At 37.5% G+C, this 27682-nt stretch overlaps 1 protein-coding gene across 4 annotated transcripts in view; it reads left to right on the top strand.

The window, feature by feature from the left end:
* Positions 1 to 27682, top strand: part of dock3 (dedicator of cytokinesis 3) — a 223631-nt gene that overhangs the window by 24454 nt on the left and 171495 nt on the right. For all 4 annotated transcript variants that reach the window (XM_060858528.1, XM_060858527.1, XM_060858529.1 and 1 more), the window contains exon 2: positions 20514 to 20597. In XM_060858528.1, coding sequence (XP_060714511.1) covers positions 20514 to 20597 — 84 coding nt within the window. The remainder of the gene's footprint in view (positions 1 to 20513; positions 20598 to 27682) is intronic.

Raw genomic sequence — 27682 nt, 5'->3', positions numbered from 1 at the left:
GCTACCCATCAACACCCTTGCTTTTCTGGCCCAGTGTTCTTCTGTATTGCAGAACCCAAGCTTCATCCATGCACTTGATTTTATGGCCTATAGGTGGACATTTTCACTCATGAAATAAAGATAATGGAGAAATGTACCCGGCCAGAACTACCGAATATATTTGTGTCATGTTTATTTTGTTTTTTGTATTCTTTTATTGAGTTGGCTTAATAAAACATCACTAACCAGTTTATTAAAAAATCCATGCAAGCATTCATATACGTTCTCTCTCATATGACCTAGCATGTATTGTGGCTTTGTTGTGCATATCCAGAGGCCTGAGATCCAACTGTCTGTTTTACATGTTAATGCAATTTTACTATTTTATTTCGACTTTTATTGGAGAAAGCCAAGGGACTAGTTAAAGATCCATGGTAGTTACATGATGTACTAATAATTCATATGGGTCATGTTGATTAATTTGAAATATATGAGTAATGCAACATTAATTTTAAGCAGTTCGACATCATTACATGTTAGGGGAACATGACATTTTGAATGCCAGTTTCAACAGGGGTATTTACAAATGATTATATTTGTTCAGTACCTGCTGACTAAGTACCTCTAAATGAACAAGCTTACAAATTAATCACCACTTATTGTGTTAATCACAAAATCACACATCCTGCCCTCATCGTTCTGTTTAATTGTGCCATGCACACTGAGATTTCTAACACTCCACCTTGTAACACAAAGGCAAGACATGCCCAACAATAATCAGAGGATTTTCATTCACCACACAATGGTAGCTGGTAATCCTGTGAGCTAGAGAAGCATGAGTGGGAGAATGACATATCATTCTGGCACACTGTATTGTTTTACACTCGCTCCTTTCCTCGGTGCCAAGTGACAGATAGGCACAAAACATGGCTTTGTCCAGAGCCAGGCTAGACATAGCAGTTACAGCATACAGTATTGTTGGTCCATCTGACCCTACTGCCATACTTCAGTAGAAGCATTCAAACCCAGATAGCACAGATATGACAGAATGACGAGCACAATTTAGGTCCTGTGACACAATGGAGATCTTCTGACAATCTGTTTCGTTTATCTTGATTATACCCATCAGTGTTATAAGACAGTACCCCTTCTTGCTGATGGTTTATTAAATCTCCACGCTCTCATCATGTGATAAGCAGATTCAGCTCAAGTTCCCTGCACACAACTTTCTCTAGTCATTAATCAGCCTAAAGTACTTTAAGGGGCTGTCTTTGAGCTTCTAATTCACAACTGACTAGAGTGACTAAATATTTCAACTTGCCTAAAGCTATAAAAGGCAGAAAATTAAGAACATGCATTAAGGGTGATCTAAAACCGTGTTCTGCTGAAGCCTTCCCAAGTAGTCAAAGAGCTGTATATTACATGGTTAAGATGTATTTTCAGCATGTTGTGCTACTGCTGGTTACAGGTATGTGGATGTACTATGTTACAGGTATGTGGATGTACTATGTTACAGGTATGTGGATGTACTAATTGTTACCAAGCTCATATTTAGCATTGAAATGCATATTCAGTTTGAATATCTTATCATCCCTACTGCCTGAAGTCAACTTATGTATATTGTATATGAGTGAAGACATTTTTCAAGAAATAGAAGACAATGGAATTGGTAGTATCTATGGTAGTATCTATCTATCTATCTATCTATCTATCTATCTATCTATCTATCTATCTATCTATCTATCTATCTGTCTTTCTGTCTATCTGTCTGTCTATCTGTCTGTCTGTCTGTCTGTCTGTATGTCTGTCTGTCTGTCTCGGTCTGTCTATCTATCTATCTTAAAAAAATCAGCATAATCACCCTTAACATTACTGCATTTGGTGCTGTGAATGTTCTCCCTCTGTGTGTATGGGTTTCCTCCTGGTTCTCGGGTTTCCTCCCATCTCCCAAAAAGCTTCCATTAGGTTCAATTTCAGTTCATTTCAATTAAATTTTATTTGTATAGCACTTTTACAGTGGAGATCTGAAAGCAGCTTTTTAGAAATATAATATTTATAATAAAAATTACACAGTTTAAGTACACAGTAAAAAACATGTATATTTATCCAAGGTGAACCGGTAACTCTGAATTGCCCCTAGGTGTGCCTAAATATATAAATGTGTATGTGCATCTCAACAAGGGTCACAAAAAATGCTCTGTATTTACATCGACCCTGACTGGTTACTGAAGATAAAAAAAGTCTCATCCCAATAGTGTGAAGTTAGTCACACAGAGTGAGCAGCGTTAGTAGCTGTGACTGTTGTGTATTATTCTGGTTAGTTATGTGACATTCGCTCGCAACTCATACATGGTAAAAGCCTGTTTTACATATAGACATTAATTTATTATAACTCAGTTCAAAAACTGTGACATAAATTTAAGACAAAGATCAATAACCTACACTGCAAAAAATGGCATTTTAGCAAGTAAAATATCTTGCATATACTTAAATGTATCGAGTATTTCCTATTATAAAATTCATCAAAACTAATATAATTAACAAATATTATTCAAACATATTTTATTTTTCATAGTATTTCATAGTCCATTTGTACTAATGTACTTAGAAACATGAAATTGTCTTGTTCAAAAATGACCAGATTTTTGCTATTTATTTTCTATTTATTTGATTTAGTTTAGGGGGGGCACGGTGGCTTAGTGGTTAGCACGTTCGCCTCACACCTCCAGGGTCGGGGTTCGATTCCCGCCTCCACCTTGTGTGTGTGGAGTTTGCATGTTCTCCCCGTGCCTCGGGGGTTTCCTCCGGGTACTCCGGTTTCCTCCCCCGGTCCAAAGACATGCATGGTAGGTTGATTGGCATCTCTGGAAAATTGTCCCTAGTGTGTGATTGCGTGAGTGAATGAGTGTGTGTGTGTGTGTGCCCTGCGATGGGTTGGCACTCCGTCCAGGGTGTATCCTGCCTTGATGCCCGATGACGCCTGAGATAGGCACAGGCTCCCCGTGACCCGAGGTAGTTCGGATAAGCGGTAGAAGATGAATGAATGAATGAATGAATGAATGAATGATTTAGTTTATTTAAAACTACTTAGAAATAGGTTTAAAAGAATGAACTAGAACTCTAGAAAGTCAAGGAACTAGGAAACCAAATTAGAGTTTACTAGCCAAAGTAGAGTTTAAAATTATTTGCTTAAACTGGAAATCTAACATAACATTTTTGCTGTTAAACATTAAAGAGTGCACACCAACAAAAAAGACTAGACTACTGTGGAGCTAATTATTAGTGCGAACCAGGTAAAGGACTATTAAATACAGTGAAAATGTCACACCAGCAAGTTCTTCATTCATCATACAATTAAGTTGACTAGACTGTTTTGATGTGATCCTGAAATTGTCTAGTCTTTGAAGCTTAAAACCTTGGAATACTTTCTTATGTAGACAAAAATTGCATGGCTTTGCGAGCAGTATGACACAAAACTGCACGAAGCTTGTATAATAGAACATTTAATATGTCCATTCTAGAAAATATATCATTATAGATTCCGACATTTTCACACAATACACACATCAGAATAAGATAAAAATAAACAGAAAAAAAAATACAAATCCAGAAGAAATAATTAATTTAAGAATAAAATATCTACCTCAGCCTGATGAAGAACAACATGTACAGTAATAACTTGCAGTTATTACTGACTGCAGTTCCTAGCTCTCTATATATAGACAGACCCTCAGACTCCCATACATCAGCACACATACAGGCACCTCAAACAAGACGCTTACAGGTAAATCAATAGCTCTCATTATGCAGGTGACAAACAGCATCTCTCTGAATCTTTGCCCTTCGTCACCCTCCTGTCCAGTTGGGAAATCAGTGACACAATGCGCAGCTCGATGTTGCTCAGTCAGGAATGCTTACGTGGCAAATTGCACCTTAACTCAGATCCTGGTGTTGTGTTGACTGGTATATGGTGCACACTAACCGCTATGCTAACTCAGCCCCGGTACCTTACAGCCTTACAGGAGAAAGTGTGTCTGTGTTTCTAGTCCTTTGAAAAAAGTTACTGTAGACAGACTAAAGGAGGAAGAAGAGCTTTCTTTAGGCCAACATCAGGATGATAGATAACACACGGGATCTTGTGTGTCTGTACATTGCATGAAAATGGAATGGGATGTGTGTGTGTGTGTGTGTGTGTGTGTGTGTGTGTGTGTAACGTTACAGCTGCTTGCATTAATGAAGCACTCTCAAGCCAGGCTTCCATCCAAGTGATTTAATGGTACATTAGTCCAGATTATAAGGATTATTCAAGATTGGAGCTCTAGTGGTTAAATCTGTGATGTTCAACATTGTAGTGTATTTTTATCTTCTTGAATCCACCCCTCATGGTCATTTTAAGCATTACCAAAGTTTTCTAGTTTTACATTTTCTAGAGGCACAACATGATTTTTTTCTGAGCACTTCAAGTGCAGGTGCAAGAATACAACAGTGCCGGACAATACAGCAGACAGAGACAATGGCAATAAATATTATTGTACAGAATACACACTGCATCTGATATCACGCACATTAACATATGAACATATTTGTTTATTTAATATGTATAGTGTATGTCTGTGTTCCTGAGATGAATGATATGTTAGAGTAGTCCATAGATGTTGAGGGGCATGTGTGTGTGTGTGTGTGTGTGTTCATAAAAAAGAGAGAAACGAGCTCATGCCTGATCAGAGGTCCCATTCAGAACATTAATGGATGGTGGAACATGAGATGTGGTAGCATAGTAATAAAGGTGTTGGATCACTGATCATAAGGTTGTGAGTTTGAATCCCAGGTCCACTAAGTGTCTTCTACTAGGCCCTTAATCCCCAATTCTTCTGTTGTATAAATATTGTGATTAAATGTAAGTTGCTGTGGATAATGGTGTCTGTCAAATGTTGTAAATATAATGGAAAGTAGCTGTTATTGAAATACTTCATGTTGTATCTCATGCTATGGTGGAGCTCTTTCTTAAGGTATGTTGGTACAGGTTGAAAAAGGATGGTGAATACTAGGGCTTGCTGGTTGGTTCAGGTCTTGAAGACATGGATATTGTTTGGGTTTTCCAAATATTGTTCCTTGTGAAGCTTTCCCCGAGGTCATCTCCTGTTTTCTGCACTGTCAACAACACCATTTTTAGTGGTCAAACCCCATTCCCATGCTTTAATTTGGTGACCACCTCTAGGACAATCACTTATGCTCGCACCAGCGCTGTACTGGAAGAAGTGAAGTAGGGATTTCAGCCCTCAACCTGAGCGTTTGGGCATTGAAGTGATTGATTGAAAACTCCTCTGCTTAGCCCATTTTACAGCTTTACATGTTTCCAGAAATGAGCATGGGGTTCTAGTGTGTGAGCCTTGAACTGACTTGCTGAATGAAGGCAGTGATGTACCTCTATAGCTCTGGATTCCACCGTGTTTTCCTTTCTGAACAGATTAAGATGGAGTTAAGGTGCATCGGATCACGTCTATGAAAAGATTTATGTATTATTCTTAAACTTTACTATCTGTACACTGTACCACTATACCAGCGTGGAAAATTATGGAGAATAAGAAAGGTCAAATACCCACATTCTGCTTCAAACTATGTATGAATTGTTTGAATTTTAATATTCATAAAACTCAACTCATATTTGATGGTTTGAAGAGAAGATAGAAATCATTCATTATAGAAAATAACATGACTTCTTATGTAAACTGTAGCACACAAAATGGTGTATAATTTCATGTACTGTAAGTCATTGTCACCTTTTGGATGATGTTTACTGTGGAGATTTGATGAGACGGAAGAATTATAGCAGAAATGTTGGCAAATATTAATCAGTGCACTAAAAAGCAGTGATCTGTATATACTTGTTACTACTGTAGCAAAAACACTGATGGGAGGAAAAACAGGAAAGTGTGGAACCTTGAAACCTTCATAATATCGTTCTAGCTTTATTTTATTTTTTAACAGACGAAACAAAATTACTATAGGAAGTGATTTCTGTCATCATTTCTTCTTATATGTCAGATTTTCTTTGGCTTCGAGCATCATGTGCCTTTGTGTCTGGTTTAGTGATGTATCCTCCTTCTGCAGCCATTAGTTTGTTGCCTGATCGTGTTCACATGTGCTGTGTTTAGTTATATTTTGTTTGTTTTCTCATAGCCTTTTGGTTTTATTAAAAAGCCTTGGTTTCTAATTTAACTGAATTTTCGAGTTTCTCTGATTACAGATTATCTCTATTTGAATTTGCCTGTCTGTATTTTGATCCCTGCTATAGACTTGGATTCACAGAGTTTACACATTTTCGTCTGGACCGTAAAGCATTTTGTGTACTTACTGTATGTAGTGGAAACAACAGTCTAGAAACTTACACAGACACACATTGTGTGTGAGTGATTCATGGAAGCGAGATGTCTGTAACGGAAGAAATGTCTGATGGAGTCACAATGAATCTTGGGTACCAAAGTTTTAAAAGAATTAGGGCTTCAGAAAAAGATAAACGATTAAATGTATTGCATTACACAGGCTGACATGATTCAGGGAAGTTTTTATTTTTTGAAACAGCTTAGCACAATTTATTCAGGTCACTAAGTTGATCTGATTAACTGACTGCAGCAGGACCCTGAAGCAAAGTGCCTTCCACAGCTACACACACATCTCTCTCTCTCTCACACGCACACACACACACCCACGGCTTAACAGTTTGTGTAAGCATCTTCAATTGCGTATTACTATTTCATTGTGTGTGAATGTAGCTAAATCATGCTTTATCTATATCTAACTCAAACCTGAGTGTGTGCATGCAACACGTTTATGGTGTGTTCAGTGTTTCTCTGATAGACTGTCTGTGCATGATTAATGAGCATGTGGAAAGAGACACTCCAAACAGTGTAAGGTTTCCAGTTATTGTGTTATCTGCAATATTAGTAGCAAATCTTAGCCAGACGTGGCTGTGTACAGACAGTGGGGATTAAAAAGTCTGAGATCAGTAGTGAATATGTATCTATTTCGCATTCCATTGTTTATGTAATATTAAAATTTTTACTAGCAACAACTCGAATGAAAAGTAAAATTTTAGATATAAAGGAACCCCTATATTGTTTTAATGCGTCATCCATGTTAGTCAGATAGAGTGGCGTTTCATGTGAATATTTAATTTTATAATATATATATTAATTATATTATATTATATATATATATATATATATATATATATATATATATATATATATATATATTATTATGATTATTGTATTTTTATTTTTAGATTTTTTTTTTATACAATGTGTTGTATTGGTTTATTGGTTCAAAGTTAAATAGTGTCCCAGAAATATAGAAATAATAATATTCTATAGTTTTAAAGAATAAATATTTAATCATGCATTTGCCGAATTTTAAAACCCAATTTTTAAAACCTTTATTAATGTTGTATGGTTAGAGATAAAACTGAGTTGAATATAATGCATTTGTAGGTCATTCAGTAAAACACTAGCATATGAGAGACAGAAGCTTGCTCTGAAATGCCTGTCCATCAGAAATTCCTCTTTCCTTAATCTAATCCTATATAATCCCCCATTAATACATTTGTCCCTACTCTCACATCCAGCAAGACATGCCTTTCACTCATATTAAACATTCAGCTTTTTTTTGCCAAATTAGTTTTCAGTATATTGCGGAAATGATGTGGAGTTCCCCGACTCTCATTTTCATGATTGGGTCTGGATTTAGTTATTTACTTCTCTGGCTTTTTCCACTTGATAGATGTTCATTCAGAAATGCACACAATCACGGGTGTAAAGAATATTGTGAAAATAAAATAAGGATGGTCAAATGTATGTGCCATATTGAGGCAGGGATTTGGTGATAAAGTCAGTCGTCCACAGCCAGCACTGAAAAACGGTACTTACCATCCCTGTGTTGTGCTTTAACTAACAAATTCTGCTGCTTTCTGGAGCCAGGCTATAACAATACTGATTAAGTGCCATATTGTTGCCGGCTAGAATTGTGTGAATGTTTTATGAGTTTTTTGAGGAAAACCCGGCCTACCAATAACTATCATGCCCAGTGCGCTCTTGTATTGTTTTTTTCCAGTGACCTGAATAGAGAAGTTCAGAAGTCATCATGTTTTTTTCCCCCCAAGTATTAACATATTAAGGAAACATTAGGATTATTTCTAAACTGAAAAACAAGACAATCTGTCATACACTTATACTTTTGGAATCCAATAAGGAATCTTACTTTATGCAAATATCTACACAGCATATCTATCTATCTATCTATCTATCTATCTATCTATCTATCTATCTATCTATCTATCTATCTATCTATCTATCTATCTATCTATCTATATATATATTTGTTAGAGAGCTATATTGTTGTTCATTCGGTTTTAGTATGTCAGACTGTTCATGTATCCCAATTTGTTAGTTATTTTGTGTATGTGACTTGTGGGTCACTTTGTGTATGTGACTTGAGGGTCACTTTGTGTATGTGACTTGTGGGTCACTTTGTGTATGTGACTTGAGGGCCACTTTGTGTATGTGACTTGAGGGTCACTTTGTGTATGTGACTTGAGGGTCACTTTGTGTATGTGACTTGTGGGTCACTTTGTGTATGTGACTTGAGGGTCACTTTGTGTATGTGACTTGAGGGTCACTTTGTGTATGTGACTTGAGGGTCACTTTGTGTATGTGACTTGTGGGTCACTTTGTGTATGTGACCTGAGGGTCACTTTGTGTATGTGACTTGAGGGTCACTTGTTCTGCATCTGGATGCTTGTGTTTCTTCGCTTTGTGGATATGACTTTGTTTATATTGGGGAAAACTGGACAGGTGAGTACGTCACGTGACATACATTGTGCAACACTTAGGTAAGCTTTTCTGTATTAGACACACTAGGTTAAGAGCACGTGCCACCCTCTGTATCTTTTGTTTGGATAGGAAGTATAGGTTAGTTAGCGCATCATCAACGCTGATTTGTTTTATTACAATAATTTCCTTTGTAGTTCCAGTTAGAGTATATATATATATATATATATATATATATATATATATATATATATATATATATATATATATATATATATATATATTCCAGTTAGGTTCATTTGGCATGTTATTAAGCAATAACATGTTTTAACATACTCTGATGTATTTAAATATTACTTTACCGACATCCAAGGTCTGCTATGTTCAGGTATGATGTGATATGAAATTGTCAAATTGCTGTTTACCTCTCTAAATTCACACCAAATTCACCTTGTCTGTAATTTGTGTCGAGATTTTGACTTTGTTCTGTTACCCTGATATATGTTTTAAGTTACTTTTTTTTGCATAGAAGTTAGTCAAAATATATCCCTGAGCTGCTTTTTTTTGCGTTTTTTTAACCATAGTTTCTTCTTTAAACGTAGTCATTTCATGCTCTTTAGCTGCACTATGTATAATCACAAAATCTGATAATAATATTTATCTTTGTTGTGTCTTGGCAATAATTGGCCACTAAGGGCGCAGCTTGAGAGGAGAACTTGGGCCCTCAGTCCCAGGTTTCTGCTCGCAGCTATATTTCTAGTATTGAACTTGAAGAATATTGTTGTCAGGTGGTTATTAAATTGTCTATACTTATCTAAAGAAAACACATAGTGAACATGTCAGATGGATTAAAATATGACCACTAATAATTGATGCAGAAGGAGTGAAAAGAGCCATGAAGGTGTCAGGTCTGTTGTGGCACAGAATAAAACAACCAGGCTGAATTGAAAGTGTTTTGAACTGCCTTGTGTAACCTGCTCTACATTGTATAACTTACTCTCCATGCCATGGTCTGGGTATCTTTGTTCCTGAATCTAATCGAAATTACCTGTTAATTATAGCCTTCTGTGTAGAGATCAAATGGAATATAGCTGAAACAAGATTCTGTTTTCAGAATCTACCAACAAAGAGCCACTGGGAACTTTAAAATCCCTTAGTCTTGCTTAGGCCAGAGGTTGGAGTTTGGCCCATGAGTAGATAGATGTCATCACTTTGCTCTGATGTAGTGCTTTCAGCTGCAGGCAACTACATGGGTACCTTTCTAAACGGAGGTTTCTGAGACCAGGCAATCCAGATAAATACAGGTTCAGAGATTACAGCCCTTTCATGTGTTATTTTTTTTAAATAGAAATCTCTTGTTCCTGGGAGAAACTACATTGGCTCATGTTGCTAATACTCCTAGATGTTCCACCCATCATAGATTAACATCCGTAATGAATCAAATAATGGTGGATTTTGGCAATGTTGTAAAGGGCTATGCATCAAGGACCTTTTCTTCTGACTAGTTGTCAGTTAAGATGGCTTTAAAATCCGAGCTAATTGAGGAGGGTTGGTCTCTATTTGTGGCAATGAATTCATTAACTCTGTGTTTATCTGATGGCTTATGTTAGCTTTTTTCATTATAGTTCAAAAGTATTAGAAAAATACCTCACCTGCTGTGATGTTTCTGTGCTTAATTAAACTTATATGACCTTAAATACATATGACCTATTTCTGTGATCTCCAGGTACATTACAAAATATAGAATCTTATAAGGGGGAACGGTGGCTTAGTGGTTAGCACGTTCGCCTCACACCTCCAGGGTTGGGGGTTCGATTCCTGCCTCCGCCTTGTGTGTGTGGAGTTTGCATGTTCTCCCCGTGGCTCGGGGGTTTCCTCCAGGGAACTCCGGTTTCCTCCGCCGGTCCAAAGACATGCATGGTAGGTTGATTGGCATCTCTGGAAAATTGTCCGTAGTGTGTGATTGCGTGAGTGAATGAGAGTGTGTGTGCGCCCTGAGATGGGTTGGCACTCCGTCAAGGGTGTATCCTGCCTTGGTGCCCGATGACGCCTGAGATAGTCACAGGCTCCCCGTGACCCGAGGTAGTTCGGATAAGCGGTAGAAAATGAGTGAGTGAGTGAGAATCTTATAAGGGACTTGAAAACAATTATTTCAAATAATGAAATTTAGACACAGGGATTTACCCCAACAAGGGAACATGGATTTACACAATTGCAGGTAGCTTTTTATACACAGAGGCGCATTAAATACACTATAATTCTAAAAATCTGTGGACATGTGACCTTTACTCATTTGTTGGCCTTTACCAATCTGTTAGCAAAAATTTGGAAGCACACAATTGATCAGGGCATTTTTGTATGCTGTAGCAATACAATATTCCCTCCCTGGAACTATAGCAGTTCCCCTGTGCAAAAAGTGAGCACCATGCAGACATGTTTTGTCAAGGCTGGTTGTCAAACTTAAGTGTTCCTGAACAGAGCCCTTCGAATCCTTCAGAGAAGATTGGAAGTTATTATAACAGTAACAGGGACAAACTATGGAATGGGATCTTCAAGCAGTGTTCAGAAGTGTTATAGTGAAGTGTCCACAAACCTTTGTCCATATAATGTATGTTTTGAAACTATCCAAGACAGGTCAAAATTCAGCACAAATTTATTTATGTATGTGAGAGAAATACACACCAAGCTGTCCTAATATTTGACATCTGCATATGCATGATTTGGATTTGGTTTATCACAAACTAGTGAGTAAACAAAGTATGTGCTAGGAACATTTTCTTAAATGTTTGAATGCTTCACATGATTTCCAGTATAGACCGGTTGTGCCAGCATGTCAGCCTGCCTAGATAGTATGTATGCAGTATTTATTTTATTAGTCTTTGCCTTAGATCATTAGTCAGTTTGCCAAATAGAACTGAAACATTAACCACGATTGTAGGCTTATTGACTGATATATGTTAAATCCACAAAGCAAATAATTTTCCTTTACAGAAAGAGAAAGCATGGTGCACCAGCTACTGTTTGCATGGAAAACAAAGTGCTAACTTGCACAGCAGATTTGCAGAGAACATCTCTTATAACTCAAGATGCATTCCTAGAGTCAAATATGAGCTTTTGGCAAACACTGGGTTTTTGCTTTGTACCTGTATGGGGAAAGAGATTAATCCTACAAATCCTATTAATCCTGTGCTTCTGTTGAAGTAGTGTTGGGGAGATAAGGATAGCTTAATATTAGGCAATATTTTAATATTGTTATACTTTTACAAATAAAGCTCAATAGTTTATTTAAATGCATTGCAACTTTAAATAGTTTGTGTAAACATCACATCGCAATGCAGTTAACTGACAGCTGAACAGAAACAGTTCTACTTTGTCCAATGCATGGCCACGCTTTTCACTGGTCATTTAAATGTGACTGGTGTGGGTAGACAGATGGGTATTAGCCACGTTCCATAAACAGAAAAACTAAAATGTGGATATATGCATTTTCCAACAGAAAATAAAATTAGTGAAACATGCTTTGTCAAAAACAGAGGCTCTTCTCCTGGAAAACTCTTGTTGTTAATCAAGATGATGACCAAAGATCATAATGAATGATTTTGGTTCTTCTCTTGTGTTTTCTTTTATGACCTTATTTCCTTATTATATAGGAAAATAAAGGTTTTTGCATGTTGTGTTGCCAGCACTACTAGAAAAAACTGCAGCTATTGCAGCCAAAGCTAACGTGTTTCAAACACAGCGGATACTTTAGCAAATGTCGTAATTAATGACCTGCAACTGCGATCTCAAGTGGAGAAGTCATTGTTGTGAAGCATCTGGTATCTGCTGGCTGTGTTTTCACACAGGGTTGGCGTTTTACTATCAAAACACTAAGCAAAGACAAAGGTCAGGCGATGAGGAAACAGACTAGGGCAGACGAGCAAAAATTGAGATTTAGAAAACAAAATGAGAATCAAACACTGGCTTGGTATAGCAGAAGAGAACTCTTGGTATCTAGATGCATGTGTGTAGTTGAGTTCAGGCTGAATGATCAGTATGGTGCGGACTGTGAGCATGTCCCTGTTAGTTCAATGCTGTCTAAGAGTCACATTGAGATACACTGATAAATACAAATCTCAGTACTGGCAGAGAACCATTGTACTAACAAGATCCTAATCCATTCAGGTTAGTTCATGAATCAGATGCTCTTTTACTTGTAATTCAAAATAGTATGTAAGTATTTCCAATCTAATTAGTAGTCTAAACCCAACATGGTTCAGATCATTATCTGCAGGCAGATTTCACCGTCATCCTCAAGCCTTCAAAGGCAAGGGTGATTCGTGCCAACTCCTATTCAAATAGCAAATTTAATTTTTTTGCTGTGGCATAAGGTTCTAAAATATTTAGGAAAATGGGCCTTAGATGAGAGAATCACTATGCCTAATGTTCTAGATTTTGCTGTTTCTGGATATTTTATGTTTATAGTCATTTTCTAACTTTTAGAAGAAATCACCAAAGTTCAGGTCAAAGACTTTGAAAAGTGGTCCTGTTTCTGCAATTTGTGCTAAGGGAAAAAAAAAAAAGCAAACTTAGCCAACTCAGCAGTTTCAACTTATTTTAAGAAGCATGTAGCTGATGTTAAGAGTAATTAATTTATAGTTAAGTCTTTAATAGGCTTAATTTGCATATTATTAAATATTAGAATAGGAGAAGGGAAGGGAAGGGAAGTGGCATGGGACTAATGACTATTGTAAGTACTATAACCAAATTGCTACTGCTGGGCCCTTGAGCAAGGCCCTTAACCCTTAACTGCTCAGCTGTATTAAAGATATAAATATAAGGCACTCTGCATATGGGCATCTACCAAAAGTCATAAAAATGTTAATGTAAAAGAACTGTAATACATAAATACATATTTTCTCTGTAGTCCTCAGTAATAGTCATATACAGTATACATGATTGAAATGGGTTGCATGTGCAAATTTCAATTCTGATACACCTTTTTCTAAATCCATAGAAGGAACCTTTATTTCCTTTTGCCCTCACAGAAGGGCATCCTTACTTACTCTGGATGTGAACACGTTGTTTTGCCTTTAAATCTGAGCAGAAGATATACTGCAGCAATAGATTTATCTTTATCACTATTGTTATTGTGTTGCTAGGGCAGTTATAAGTTGTGCCTAATGTAGTGTCATTTTATTGTTTTATTTTTAGCTAAATAATCGGGTAGGCAGACAAAGCACAGTGTGAAGTTAATAAAAGGCTTAAATCGTGTGTGTGTGTGTGTTTGTGTGTGTGTGTTTGTGTGTGTGTGTTTGTGTGTGAACATACACTTCTATTTTAGCATGACAGAGAGAGTGAGAAACTCTAATGAGCATTAATCAGGGTGCCATCTAGTGTTGTACAGATTTAGTACAATTTTAATGACAAACATTCACCAAAAAAAGAAAAAAGTTAAAAGTAAAAACAATAAATAAATGAACTACAAATAAAGTAAATAATTAAATAAATATATAAATAATAGAACAAAAAATAATGATGGTTGTTTGTAGGTTAAAATTATTATTAAACTCATAGTAATATGTATATGCATATTCAGATGTCCTCACTTCGGCCAGTGTTTGTCTTTAATGCTTTCATATTTATTTTTCAATTGACAGGCCAAATGTTCAGTTGGACAGAATTGGCTGATGCTTTTGGGCCTTATGTTGTATAAGATAGAAAAAAAAATGCACACGGGGGTTTTTTTGTTTGGAAGTGAGTTTGTTATTTTATGTGTATATCATTCTAAATTTGTATATATGTGTCACCATTAAAGGTGAGGAAGTGATATGAATGGCTCTGGATCAGCATCAGCACCAAAGTGTCAAGTGTCCAAGTACAGTTTTTTGACTTGGTTCCTGTGTTGCTGGAGGATGAAATTTCACTGGATGACACAGTGGTGCACAGTGCCATCCTGCACGTCACAGCAGCTCCTGTAAATCGAAGTAATCAGAAGCATAAATGCACATGCAGAAATACAAGCACTCACATGTGAACCTGTCAGTCTTTAGACCTTTGTATGAGGCAGGAAATATGGATGTATTCCTAAGTTTGTATAACAAATACAATATCTGGTATGATGAATTAAGCTCTGTCCATAAACACAAACACAGTGATGGTTCAAAACACTCATGGTTCAAAATTATTGACATAAAATAGAGATCAGAACAGAGAACAGAAAGAGCTGTGCAAAGTCAAGTACCAAATCTGTACAATTGACCAATTGAAAAAAATAAATAGACATAAAATAAAAAAACAAATGTAGCACATGAAATGGTACACTTATTAATGAAAAGAATACAGTCAAATAAATATATGAAAAAATATGGTGGTATACATTAAGGATGACTGTAATGAATACCTGTTATGAATAAAGTGCATGTTCATAATTAAGTGCAATTCCCTTTCGAGGGAACTCGACGCTGCATCATGGCTGACGCTATGGCAACGCATGTTTGCGGAAGTTGTATCTGAAGCTCTGTGTGAAGTCACGCCAATTTATCAGCTCAGGTAGGTCATGTGACAAAGTAGAGCATGCCAGCAAGACCATATAAGGACATCTATGCCACATTACTTCAGTTTCTTTGTTTTCAGGAAGTACATGTTTGTAGGTCTGTGTAGCTCTGTGTATGTTTGTTGTCTGTTGTTTGTCCCGCTTGTCATATACTGTATATATCAAAGAATCAAAGAAGGAATTGAGAAGAAATTATAGCGAGCAAACAATTTAGAAAGTGCGTGCATCCGTGCCCCTACTACATTACGGCAGTACAATACTCTTTGTGCTGTTTGTTTGGGGGAGGAACATGCATGTGTGGCTCTCAAGGGAGCCAGCTGCGTGCATTGTGAAATGTTTCCTCTCCGTAAACTTTGCTCTCATTTGGCTTTTTTCTCCAGCCAAGCACCTGCACCTGGTAGCTCTGGGCCTGTGTCTACCGAGGCAATGCAAATACTTAGATCATGGGGCTTGCAGGTCGAGTTAGTTGCAGAGGAACATGAGATGGGTGATCAACTTTCTCTTGTCCTATCACCTGACTCTCATACCCCCTCTCCAGCTTTGAGAGCTCATACTGTGATTTCTCTCGACCTGAATAAGGATATAATGTTGTCTGCATCAGGCTCTGAGGAGCTTGATGTGGGGGATGAGGAGCAAATGTCAGCCGAATTGCCACCACAATCTGTGCCATTCGAAGTGCTATTGTAGGTCTACGTGCTGTGACTAACCTTAGGTTAGATTGGCCTAGGAATAAGCTTGCGTTGCACACTCTAAGCTTGACGACTGCTTTCTTACATCAGTTAAAACTATTTTGACAGACACATCACTCTCAGGCTGTGGAGCGATGCCCCACTTGAGGGGTGGGATTGGGGGTTGGTGGTTGTGGGGGGTTGTCTTACATGGCACATAAATCACCTGGAAATGAGGGCAATGTTTCTAGCACTGCAACACGTTCTCCCAGAGCTGAGGGGCTATCATATGTGTTATCAGGTCCACTCGGAGGATAGACCCTATATCATTGATGTATCCTCTGTACAGGCTGGCATGGCAGATTTATTTTGCTAAGAGCAATTTACATTCCAAGGCATGTCAATCGGGAAGCAGACTCGCTGTTGAGGCAGGGCTTTGGCCTGGGGAATGGCGTCTCCACCCTCAGGTGGTCGAATGCATATGGCAAATCTTTGGCCAGGAGCAAGTGGATCTTTTCGCCTCAGAGGTGTCGACCCATTGTCCCCTGTAGTTCTCTTTCTCTTCACAAAGTCATGGTACAAACATGGCCGAGGCTCCATCTGTACGGCTTTTCTCTGGAAATTTCTTCCGGGAGTCCTAGATAGGGTGCGCCACAATTGAGTGCACCTGTTGTTGGTGGCTTCCTGTTTACCATCTCGAGTATGGTTCTCTGACCTAATCTCCATCTTGGACAGTGCTCCTTGGGAGATTCCCGTCAGGAGGGACCTTCTCTCTTGTCACTAGCTGGCAATTTTCCACCCATGTCCCGAGATTTGGAACCTCTGGCTCTGGCCCGTGAGGAAGACCAGCTCCTAGAGTCTGCTTTCTCAACCGAGGTTGTGGAGACAATACTAAATGCTAGGGTTCCCTCCACGAGGAGATTGTATTCTCTGACATGGAGGCTCTTTTGCTTTTGGTGTAATTGGCATCATCAGCATCCAGTTTACTGCCCTATTGGTACAATGTTGGAGTTTCTGCAGTAAGGTTTCTTTGAGGGCCTGTCAAAGGTTTATGTGGTAGCCGTTATTAGGAACCACGATCCTGTTCTTGGGGCCTCCTTGTGTCAGTGCCTGTGATGGCTGGTCATGTTGTCATTTTGCAGGCCATCTGCCCTCCACACCACAGGTCAGCGGACCATACCTGCTGTGCCCAGATCAGGCTCTTAGCACTTACACCCATTACTAGAGTGCGCGGTGTAAATCTTTTTCTCTTTTCGTCTGCTTGGGTGGCTGCAACAAAGGTAATCCATTCTCCAAGCAGCACTGTGTATTGGAGACTATCGCCCCGACCTCTGATGTGTGTGGTTTGGTTTTGCCTCTGGGAGTTATGGCTCACTCCACCAGGGGTATTGTCTCCTACAGTCCTCTGGCCTGAGATGTTACAAACGTACAGTATATGCCCTTTCATGCTGGTGCACTCCGCTTTGTCCTACATAAGCCGATAAATTGGCATGATATTACACAGAGCTTCAGACACAACTTCCTCAAAAAAGCATCCCCATAGCATCAGCCATGATGCAGTCTCATTTCCCTTCTCAGGGAACTGTGTAATATACGTACATAACCTGGTGTTGTGTTGTGAGTCCAGAAAGTTCCAGCTCTCTTCCAGTGTTATCAAATTCCAGTGTTATTCTGAATGGCCTGTGGGAAGAAGTACATTGATAAAAATGTAACACTAGCCATGTTTGGAACCACTTTAAACATTTTCTGTTTTATTTTATAGCATTTTAGTGATCCAGTATATACTTATAAATCTGACTGCCGTTTTTCCTGAAAATGAAATTTCATCATACTGAAAAGATATATTGTCAAGTCTTGTTCATAAAAAGACTAAATTTATATAGACTTGCCCCTCCAATGGATCATCTAACAAATAACAAAATTCCCTTGAGCTAGTACATTCAAGGTTTTCAAAGGTTGTATCATGGATTCCCCCTAAAGGGAATGATGATCCCTTTCATCCCTTGATGATCATTTAACAAACTTTTGTTTCAGCTAATTATATAGTGAAAAATGTAGGTTGGCACCGGTGATTACCTGAAGGGCAAAAGGCACTGGTGCTTTTGGGCCATAGTGAAAACTGGCTGCTAAATTGGCAAAATAGAGCACACTGTATTTACGTTGTTGTTGTGTGTGTGTGTTTTTTTTTTTTTTTTACATCTAATTCTTTCACCTGATGAAAACTCTTTCCCCAGAGTGAGCATGGTTGGCCTTGAGCCTTCATGGTGGCTGCTACTGCTGGATTCTGCAACGAATGCTAATGTCGATGACCTATTTTCCATGATTAAAATGCAATTATTTCCCTACACCATTCTGTTAAACTTGGCCCTCCTTTTTGTTTCTACGAATGGTCATCTACACATGGCTGGATTTGGGATTATATAGGAAGCTGAAATACCAATTGTTCAACAATGAAACTGTAAGAAGTTACAGTAAAAAGAATGATGTGGGGTAAATTATTACACACCCTTAAAAGCAGCTCCATTTATGATTTCAAAAAAGTATGTGTTTATTATTTATGTATGTAAGTGTTTTAGTAAGTCAGTAGTGAACTGGATTCATGCTGTTATCTGTATATTTTCATTGGTTCCTTAGCTGAACATTATAAGCAGCTTTATACAACTGTCACTCTGAAGTCTTTATTCTTGCTTTCAGGTACTGTAGGTTTAGAGTAGATCCCTCATGAAAAAAGCACTTTTAATGCTGTTTTGAATTATTAACAGCACCTAGATTCCTGTCAGGACCACTTCAAGTGGTTTTTATGGGAAATTACGGTGGCACTTCCAAACAAACATTAAATATTAAACTAAAGCCTTTGTGGGAGAATTATAAATCACATGATGTCATCAAAGCAACTAAATGAACAAGATAAAGAAAGTGTCTCTCTGTCGAATAAATCTGATGGTTCTATCATTGTAAAAGGCATTAAGTAGGATTACTAAACAGAAGACTTGATGTTCGATTTAATCTTATTTAAACCCAAACCTTGGGACTTCTCTCCTGCTGAAGCAATGTTAATAGTAACATTAAAAAAGACAAAACAGCAACTGACTTTTGTCCTGATTAAGCCAGAAGTCAATCCAAACATTGAGTTTGACACAAACTTGTGTGTCATAAGACTTTCACTAGCTGACTAGAAACATTTGCAAGATGCTTGTAGGATAGGAAGCACAATAACTTAGGACAAGGGCTAGTAGGAAAGTACTTGCATCAAATACAAGCTATGATACAGATGCAGTCTTTCAGTTTTTCACTAAAAGCAGGGGAGCATTAATTCACGGACTTTCACGAGCTGAAGCCCATGGGATTTTTTTTATTAAACATTTATTTAAACATTTGAATCTTTTTTAGAAATATGTTTTGAATGACTTTTAGGTTTGCAGATAATAGTAATAAACTCATGAATAAAAAAATGTATACAAATAAAATCAGAATTTCGTCAATTATGGAGGTGAGTTAGTTGCGTAATTGCCGTTGATTGGATAATGGATGCACCCTTCCGTCAACCAGTAAGCAGTGACTGCATACACAAAGCTGGGCTCCTTTGAAACCTGGGCACAAAGAAAAATCCAGGCAACCAGCAGCTTCTTCTTTTTTTTTTTTAAATCCCCAAACTTTCAGGATATTTAAAGTCTGCAGACACCAAGACCTCTGCAACAACTTGTGCTAATCAGATTTTAGAGGACTCTTGTAATGAGTACAAGTGTCTGTGAACGAGGTACTGAGACATACATGGACATATGCATTAGAATAATGCTCAAGAGCTCCTCAGCCTTGAGGCATTTCTTAATGGTGGGGGAAAAATCTTCTTAGAATCCAGCATAATTCCAGCATTGTATATGCACAAGCAAGAACATGTCCCAGATACAACCCATCCAAACATTTTACCGGACCTGCACTTAAAAATACTGTAGCAGAGCTGATAAAACTGTGGGAAAGAAAGTGACAGTTTTCCAAACATGAAACAAATGCTCTATTACAGCTTATTACATGGATTTAAAAAGTAAATTGTATACTCATCAAAGCACAAAATTAGCTGCATTAGAAAGTGGAGACGGCTATTATTTTACATTTTATTTTATTTATTTATTTACTTTTATGGTCTTATTATGGTCAAGATGAGCAGACAAGAAATGATGCATCTCGCATTAAGATCAAATCATCTGTTCAATGTCTGTACAGTATTGCTAATCAAAAGTGGTAACCAAACTATATCTGCTTCAGATTAATGTACCCTAATTATAGCCATCATCTAATCATTAATTTAAGACATTTTGGTAACTACAGACCCGGTTTGCACTGTAGTGCTGAAGTGTATTGTATTTGATGACTGGACGCACAAACTTCAGTGATAAAGCTGATCAGAAATGGATTTTCTTTGTGCCAACTATAATTATAAATAAGCTAATTTTGCGTTGAGGTTTATTTCTCATCATTTTCTTTTCCTGTGTCTGTTTTCTGTCTTAGTGATCTGCAGCTTCCGTGGCTCGCTGCCTCATGGCCTAAGTCTAGAAATTGGAGAAACCGTTCAAATCCTGGAGCGGTGCGAAGGTAAGTTAGTCTCTAACTACCAGGAAGGAAAACATTTTGTACACTATTTTTCAAGACTTTAGCCTAGTTTTTGAAGAGATTTCCCATTAATGAGCGATTTTCTTAGATCTACAGTTGTGTGCAGATCAGAATTAGGCCAACTTTTTGAACCCAGGGCCACATGCTTGCTTGTCATCTTTGCACGTTTTTACCATTTGTGTTTCAATTCCTTCTGGCTTTTTCAGTGATTGAAAGAGGAAAAAATACATTAAACTATTAAAGATTCGAAGCTTCTTGCACAAAACTTGTAGAAGTCAGATGTACTGTAAAGCTGAAAATTTGTTCTCTGGCAAAGAAAGTCGAACTTCATTTTATGGATGTCCTGCAACATTAAACGTAATTATAAATGGATAAAATGCACGGTGTGTTATTCTTTAAGAAATAAAAAAGTTGTTAGTGTTGACATTATATACACTTTATAATTTACACCCCAACAAAACTTCTTGTCATTGATTATTTTGAAGAACAGCTCACACTTTCAGCTTTTAGTCCTTAGCTTTTTATTACGTATTTACTGTATTTTAGTTGGCCATTTAGTAACAAAGCGGTGAATGACAGATGAATTACTACATTGGCAGAAGCTGGTTCTTTTGCTAAAGTTCTAAAAAAAATTAGAAAATCAATAAAATGTACTAAAAATTAAAAATAAAAATAACTTTAAAGACGGAGTTGCTTTTTAGCACAAGAGAAGTACATACTGTATATATGTGTGCCATACCACTGTAGGTTTTATACCCCTGTGGGTTTTTTTTTAAGAGACACGGGTCGGTGGCCGGATGTTGGTGCTTAAAGGTCAGTCATAAAGAACGCTCGTTCTGTTCCGCTGCCATTGTTCATGGCTTCAGTCTGACATTTGAGGGCCTCCAGGGCCAGGATGAGCGATGGCACTAGGAACTTGCAGCTTGCTGTCTTGGATGTCTTTCAGTGATGTGTTGCCTCATAATTGGGAGAGAAATATGTTGCAGTCTGTGCACTACTTTTGGACTTCAGACCATTTTTCTCCCTTTCATTTGTTATCAAAATACATTGGTTTCGTGTTTCTGGTTAGCAGTTGTACAGTGTGGAGCACATACATACACTATATGGTGAAATGTTTACGGATTTTGAACATCCCGTTTCAAATTCAGACACTTAACAGCCTCCACCCTTCTGGGAATTTTAATTTTTGGGGTGTGGCTGTGGGAATTTGTGCTCATTCAGGTACAACAGCGAGTTCAGGCACTGATGTTGGGCAGAGAGTTGCAGTCAGCTTTCAATTTCATCCAATGGTGTTCAGTAGGGTTGAAGCTTGGCCTCCTTGCAGGACAGTGGAGCTTGTTTGTGCCTGTTACAGTATGTTTGGGCCTGAACGGAATCCATAGTGAAAGGAAATAATAATAATGCTAAAGCAAACAAAGAAGTAATCATATATAATTGTATTCTTCTCACATTTGGATGTGATGCTCAGGTGCCCACAGACATTTGGTTGTATACTGTAGCTCTTTGGGTAGCTCTTTAAGGGCAACTTGGTTGAGTTCAGAACTCACAGCTACTAGACAGCCATATGTCGGTGGTTAAAGAAAATCTTAAACCAGGAGTGGACAAATCATTAGCCTGGCCACCAGATGTTTATTTTTTATTCTTTATTCATAGTTGTCTGCTGGTCAAGAAGGCTTAGGAGCCTAGAGAAAAAATTTAGTTTTTATTTGTTCTTATTTGATGTGCTACCTCAGATACATTTTAGAAAAGGATCATGACTATAGCTATTACTATTGTACCTTATGTAAAAATGTATAAACTATAGCGCACTATAATCTGCATTATGTTAGCAACATATTTCAACCTACTCCATTAGGTTTCCATTCAACCAAAACACTTTACTGTGGAAAAATATTTTACTTTCCTGGTAGTCTAGCTAATGACTTCATGAACTGTCACACTGCTTCATCTTTACCTGCTGAGCTCCTGTTATATAGTTTGACGCAAATGTACATTATCGCCTGCTGTAATGGTAATGATAGTATTGATATGGTTTTACATTCATAATACAATTCACATTCATGTCATCTTTTCGTAATACAGTTTCATATTCTTGATTTAGAACTGCTTTTATTTAAAATGTGTAAAATATTTCAATTCCTACATTTCACTTCTTACTAAATCTTAGGACAAGAAACAGAAACTGAAAACTTTTTAAACACAGTTTCATGATATAAATGTTGGGTTATATGTATGTAATAAGATTTAAATTAATCAACAGGTTTATTAGAATTATTATTATTATTTTTTTAAACAAAAATGAACTGTAAGAATGACAGATTTACTTTTTGCATCTGTACCGTATTTTATCCTATATCTTCAGTTCACACATCTTGTGTTGCTCCTATTGTACTGTTATGGCTGTTTATAGTAGTATTATATTAATACGTTATATTATAATTTTATCTTAGTATGGCTGTTTATATAAGTAAAATGTAGAAGCCAATGTAAAATACAGTAACGTTTTGATATGATACTTTAATATTATTTATGGTAATATAATTTACATATACATTATGCTTAAAAACGGTTGTGTGCAAAAGTTTGCATACATTAGGTACAGAATGAGGGGAGAAAAACAAGACATGAGTAATTATTAAGTGTGAAGATCAAATGAGCCAACATGTAGAAAACCTAAGTTACTACAGAACTGTAGATTGAATTAGATTTGGACTCGTGAAACAACGACACCAGGATCGACCATCCAGTCAGATGTTTCATTACTGTGAATGTAAGCAAGTTATAGCTAAAAAGTGCCTGGAGGTTGAAAGATAAGCTCTGGGTCAGTAGTTGAGATAACAAGTGCTATGGAAGAATCAGGGCTCTGATTGCAGGGGTAAGCAGTTCACTCTATAAATCGATCATTTCCCTGCTGCTCTTTGCTTGTGGAGAAACGGATGCTTGGGAAATCGAAACGTTTAAAACCTTTCAGTCTGATCTGGCATTGGTATGACAGGAGTGGGCAGGATGCCTGGACTGCACTGAGAGGAAAGGTTTTTCTTTTCCTGTAATCATCTCTGTGGGAAACAAAAATGGGCACTGTCCATTTACTTATGGATTGGGCTCCTATGTGTCAGACTTTGTAGTTTCCTGCTGTAAAAATCATTCAGATATTTCAGCTTTTTTAAAAGTTTTTATTGAGTTTCTGGTTTCAAGTAAAAAAGGTTTGAAAGTAAAAAGTCAAAGTGCTGAAAAGAGAGAAACAGAAAAGGCATGTGTCATCCCTCAGGTCTAGAAAGGGTGTGAGAATACATGAGAGAGAACATTGCTGCACTTTGTGGAAGCCCTGCCGCAAGTAACAGTCGAGACTTGACAGCACACATACTTCTGCTGAAACCCTGTTGGGGAAAAGATGACACATTTCATCTGGGTGTCAGTCACACTTGTCTTGGTTGTAAGGTTAAATGGCGTTCACTATACTATTGTGATAGTAAGCCAAAGTTGTTGCTGCCAGCTAACATCCATCTGTACTTAATAACACTGGGTTTCTAAACCAGCAGTAGAAGGATGTAGTAACACTACTAGTGTTTTACAAGCTAAGAGAGAGGAAGGGGAAGGTTTTTAGCTTTGTCAAAATGCTAATAAACACAAAGTGGTGTTGATTAACCTCAACATGATTAGCATACTAGTGTTAGTACTTTATAATTTATACTGAGACAAATTAATTCTGAACAAATATCTCATGTAACAATCACAGCTTGTAACATCTTGTGCAGTCTTGTGGTTAGCAACATCAGTCAGTGTTGTTGTCCCGAGCTAATGTGGACATACACAGCAGAGATTATTAAAGTTAGGGTCTCCGTTGTTTGAGAAATGCTTCAGAAAACTGAGTCGGGCCGACAAACAAAACAAATACAAAACTAACGGGTAGCCAATGAGCAGAAAGGGGCATGTCTTGTCAATATGGGTGGAGAGAGTGTTCAGTGCGCATGTGTGACATTAGCAGAAAACGGTTTTAACATTGACATGGAGGATAAAAACAAAGAAAGAAAGCGAAGAAAGGCTTACGATAAGGCAAGAAGTAGGACCCGTGTTAATATAGGATCAGCTTTCCAGCGCTGGACAGAACTGAAGGAGCGGGAAGTTGGCGCATATTCACAGATTTGAATTTCCCGAGTCAATAAGTCCTGAGCTTAACACTGTTACTACACAAATAACACCTCTTTTCTACCGTAGTAATGTAGAGAGGCAGCTACAACCGCGTTTTGCTAGTAACAGCGTTTAGCTCAGGAGTTATTGACTCTGGAAACTCAAATCTGTGAATATGCGACCAACTTTACTTAAGACACCGCTTAAAAGCAGACACTGCTTTTTTCCTTCTCGATAGATGAGTAACGTTGGTTTTGCTTTGTTCCACAGAACTAATATATGTCGTCCTTTGCATGATTATGCTTGTGTGTCATTTTTGCTTGTTGGTTTATCTGCAGTCGTATTGTTCTTCCCTTCAGCTATGATAAAGAAACATTTCCAGTAGTTGCCTGGGTTGCGTATGTATGTGTGGGCGGAGCTATCAACACAGGGGTGGGACCCATTTGGGTTAGGGGCGTGTTTGTTTTGGTGATTTCTAATGTCAGCATTGGCTTTCAAACAACGGAGACCCCACCTTTAAGTTTATAAAATAGAATATAGTAGCAAACTTAAATGAAAACAGCACAAAAATGTTCAACTAGCAAAGGCTAAATGAATGTTCAGAAGTAGAGCAGCTTGTTAGTATTGTCAAAAACACTAGCCAGGTCTCCTAATAACAGTAGCCAATACTCATAATTGTTTTTCTTGAAGCAAAAATTTTAAAGCTGATGTGAAGTGAACTTTAAAGCTGAATTTCTGTAACATATTTGTAACAAATAAAGCAGTTAACGTGAAAAATTAAATATGCAGGCTGGAAGACTTTCATCAAACCAAAGAAGAAACCCGAAATGCTAACTTAAAAGTGTGTGTTTAAATGTAACAAAATGATTAAACACAAGGAAACAACCAATTCTACATTTCAGGTTTATTTGGTGATGTATTAGTAGGCGTTTTCACAGAAATGCACGGTAAATATCTAATTGTAAAAAGTACAAATAGCATAATCCTTTTACAAAGTGCTCGTCTAACGTCCATAGGGGTAACTTTCTTTTTTTTTTTTGCACTCAAAGTAAACAGTGACCAGCACGGAAGAAAAAAAAAAACTTTATCATTTTCTAATCACCATTAAAATGTTCAATCATATCACCATTATAATTATAATCAAAATCATAATTACAATAAACATTGCTTACTATATTGTAGGATTTGTGGTCAAAATGGAAGTTTCTTTTTTTGACAGAAACATTTCAGTGGCTTCTCAAAATATAGTTGACCCATTTTAAGTATATACTTGTCTAATGTTAGCAAATTTTTTTTATTGTTTTTTTTTTTTTTGTATTAATGAACTTCATTTACCTTAACAGACACCCAGGGCATGTGCAGATTCAGTCGAGAGCATGCTTCTATGCGGTATCTGTAAATATTACTGAGAGTTTAAAACACTTGCACAAATCATTCCAGAGTTTTAATTAATTAATTGAGCCCTGCGATAGGTTGGCACTCCGTCCAGGGTGTATCCTGCCTTGATGCCCGATGACGCCTGAGATAGGCACAGGCTCCCCGTGACCCGAGGTAGTTCGGATAAGCGGTAGAAAATGAGTGAGTGAGTGAGTGAGTAAATAATTAATTGATCGATTTATTGAGCAATTGATTGATTTATTTTCTGTTTTGCTGGAAAAATGCAGCCTTTTTTTGTTTATTTTGAGTGATAGCATATATTAGCGTACTCTGATTTTAAACTGCAGAGCTCCAAAGTAAAAGGTCTTATGGTCTTGTAATTTAATATAATGTATTATAATCTGAATAAATCATTGGATATTGTGGCAGTTTGCGATCGTGTGAAGACTGTTAAATCGTTACATCGCACACGCGTAATTACTGTAATAGGCATGCTCTTAATTTTGGGATCATTTCCTACCCAGTCACAAGCCTCGTTCTACGAGCGCTAATAAAGACGGACTGTAGATGATTAACGCAGCAGGTGCAGTGTCTACATTCGGGACAGATGGACACAGGTGCATGCCATTCAGCCAGCCGCTCGTGAATAATTTATGCTGTTGTTGTAGCCGATCATTAGCAAGTAGCCGCAGCAAAATGTTAAGTCTTCAGCAGAGCGGGAGTAGAACTGTGTTACGTTTCGAAGTGATTATAGCACATCCGAAATGAGCCAAAACTCTGAGCAATTTTCTAGTGAATTTAACCTTTGTCTTCTCTCTCTTTCTCACTTTCATTTTACTTCATACCATTCTCTGTTTCTGCATATTGTACTTGTTTCTGAGTTTTATTATTCGTTATACACACAGGGGGCCAAGCACTTCCTGATTGCAATTCATAAATTGAGTTCTCGAAATGATTTGTCGAGTCTGTTGAATAATACATTTTTGAATAACAAATAGAAACTGAGTAAAAGTTTGCATTGTAATTTGATAACTGCAGAGAGTGTAGTTTCATACAAAACAGTAAATCAGATTATGCTTGCACTATTCTCTTTCCGAGCCCACAGATCATGGCACATGATTATAAGAGACTCACTGTCTGAGCGGTTGGATGGTTTCTTCCAGACAAAGACAGACCCAGCCATCAGCCATCTCCACGGAGTGGAGAAATCGATACATAAGATTGAACAGCACCATAAGCCTATGGTTGAATTAGATTTGGAATGAGTCCTTTGGTGTGCTCTATAGCCATGTGGTATTGGATGAGACGTGTTTTATAGCTTCTTTTGCGGGGTTTGAGATGAAACATCATAGACCTGCGATTGAAAGGAAACTTAGATTGAATATGACTTGAATATGTTTGCCACAGCAGCCTGTTTTATGTCTCTGTATTTCTTATTCTATATGTCATGCACCACTTGCATTTGAAACCTTAATACACAGTATATCATTACATACACCCTCACATAATGCTGTAATGTAAATGTACAGCAATCAAACTTTTCTGTGATCAACTACACGAGT

Source organism: Tachysurus vachellii, chromosome 22, assembly GCF_030014155.1.
Source record: "Tachysurus vachellii isolate PV-2020 chromosome 22, HZAU_Pvac_v1, whole genome shotgun sequence".
In the NCBI taxonomy this organism is placed as follows: Eukaryota; Metazoa; Chordata; class Actinopteri; order Siluriformes; family Bagridae; genus Tachysurus; species Tachysurus vachellii.
This window is presented reverse-complemented; position numbering and strand designations above follow the sequence as displayed.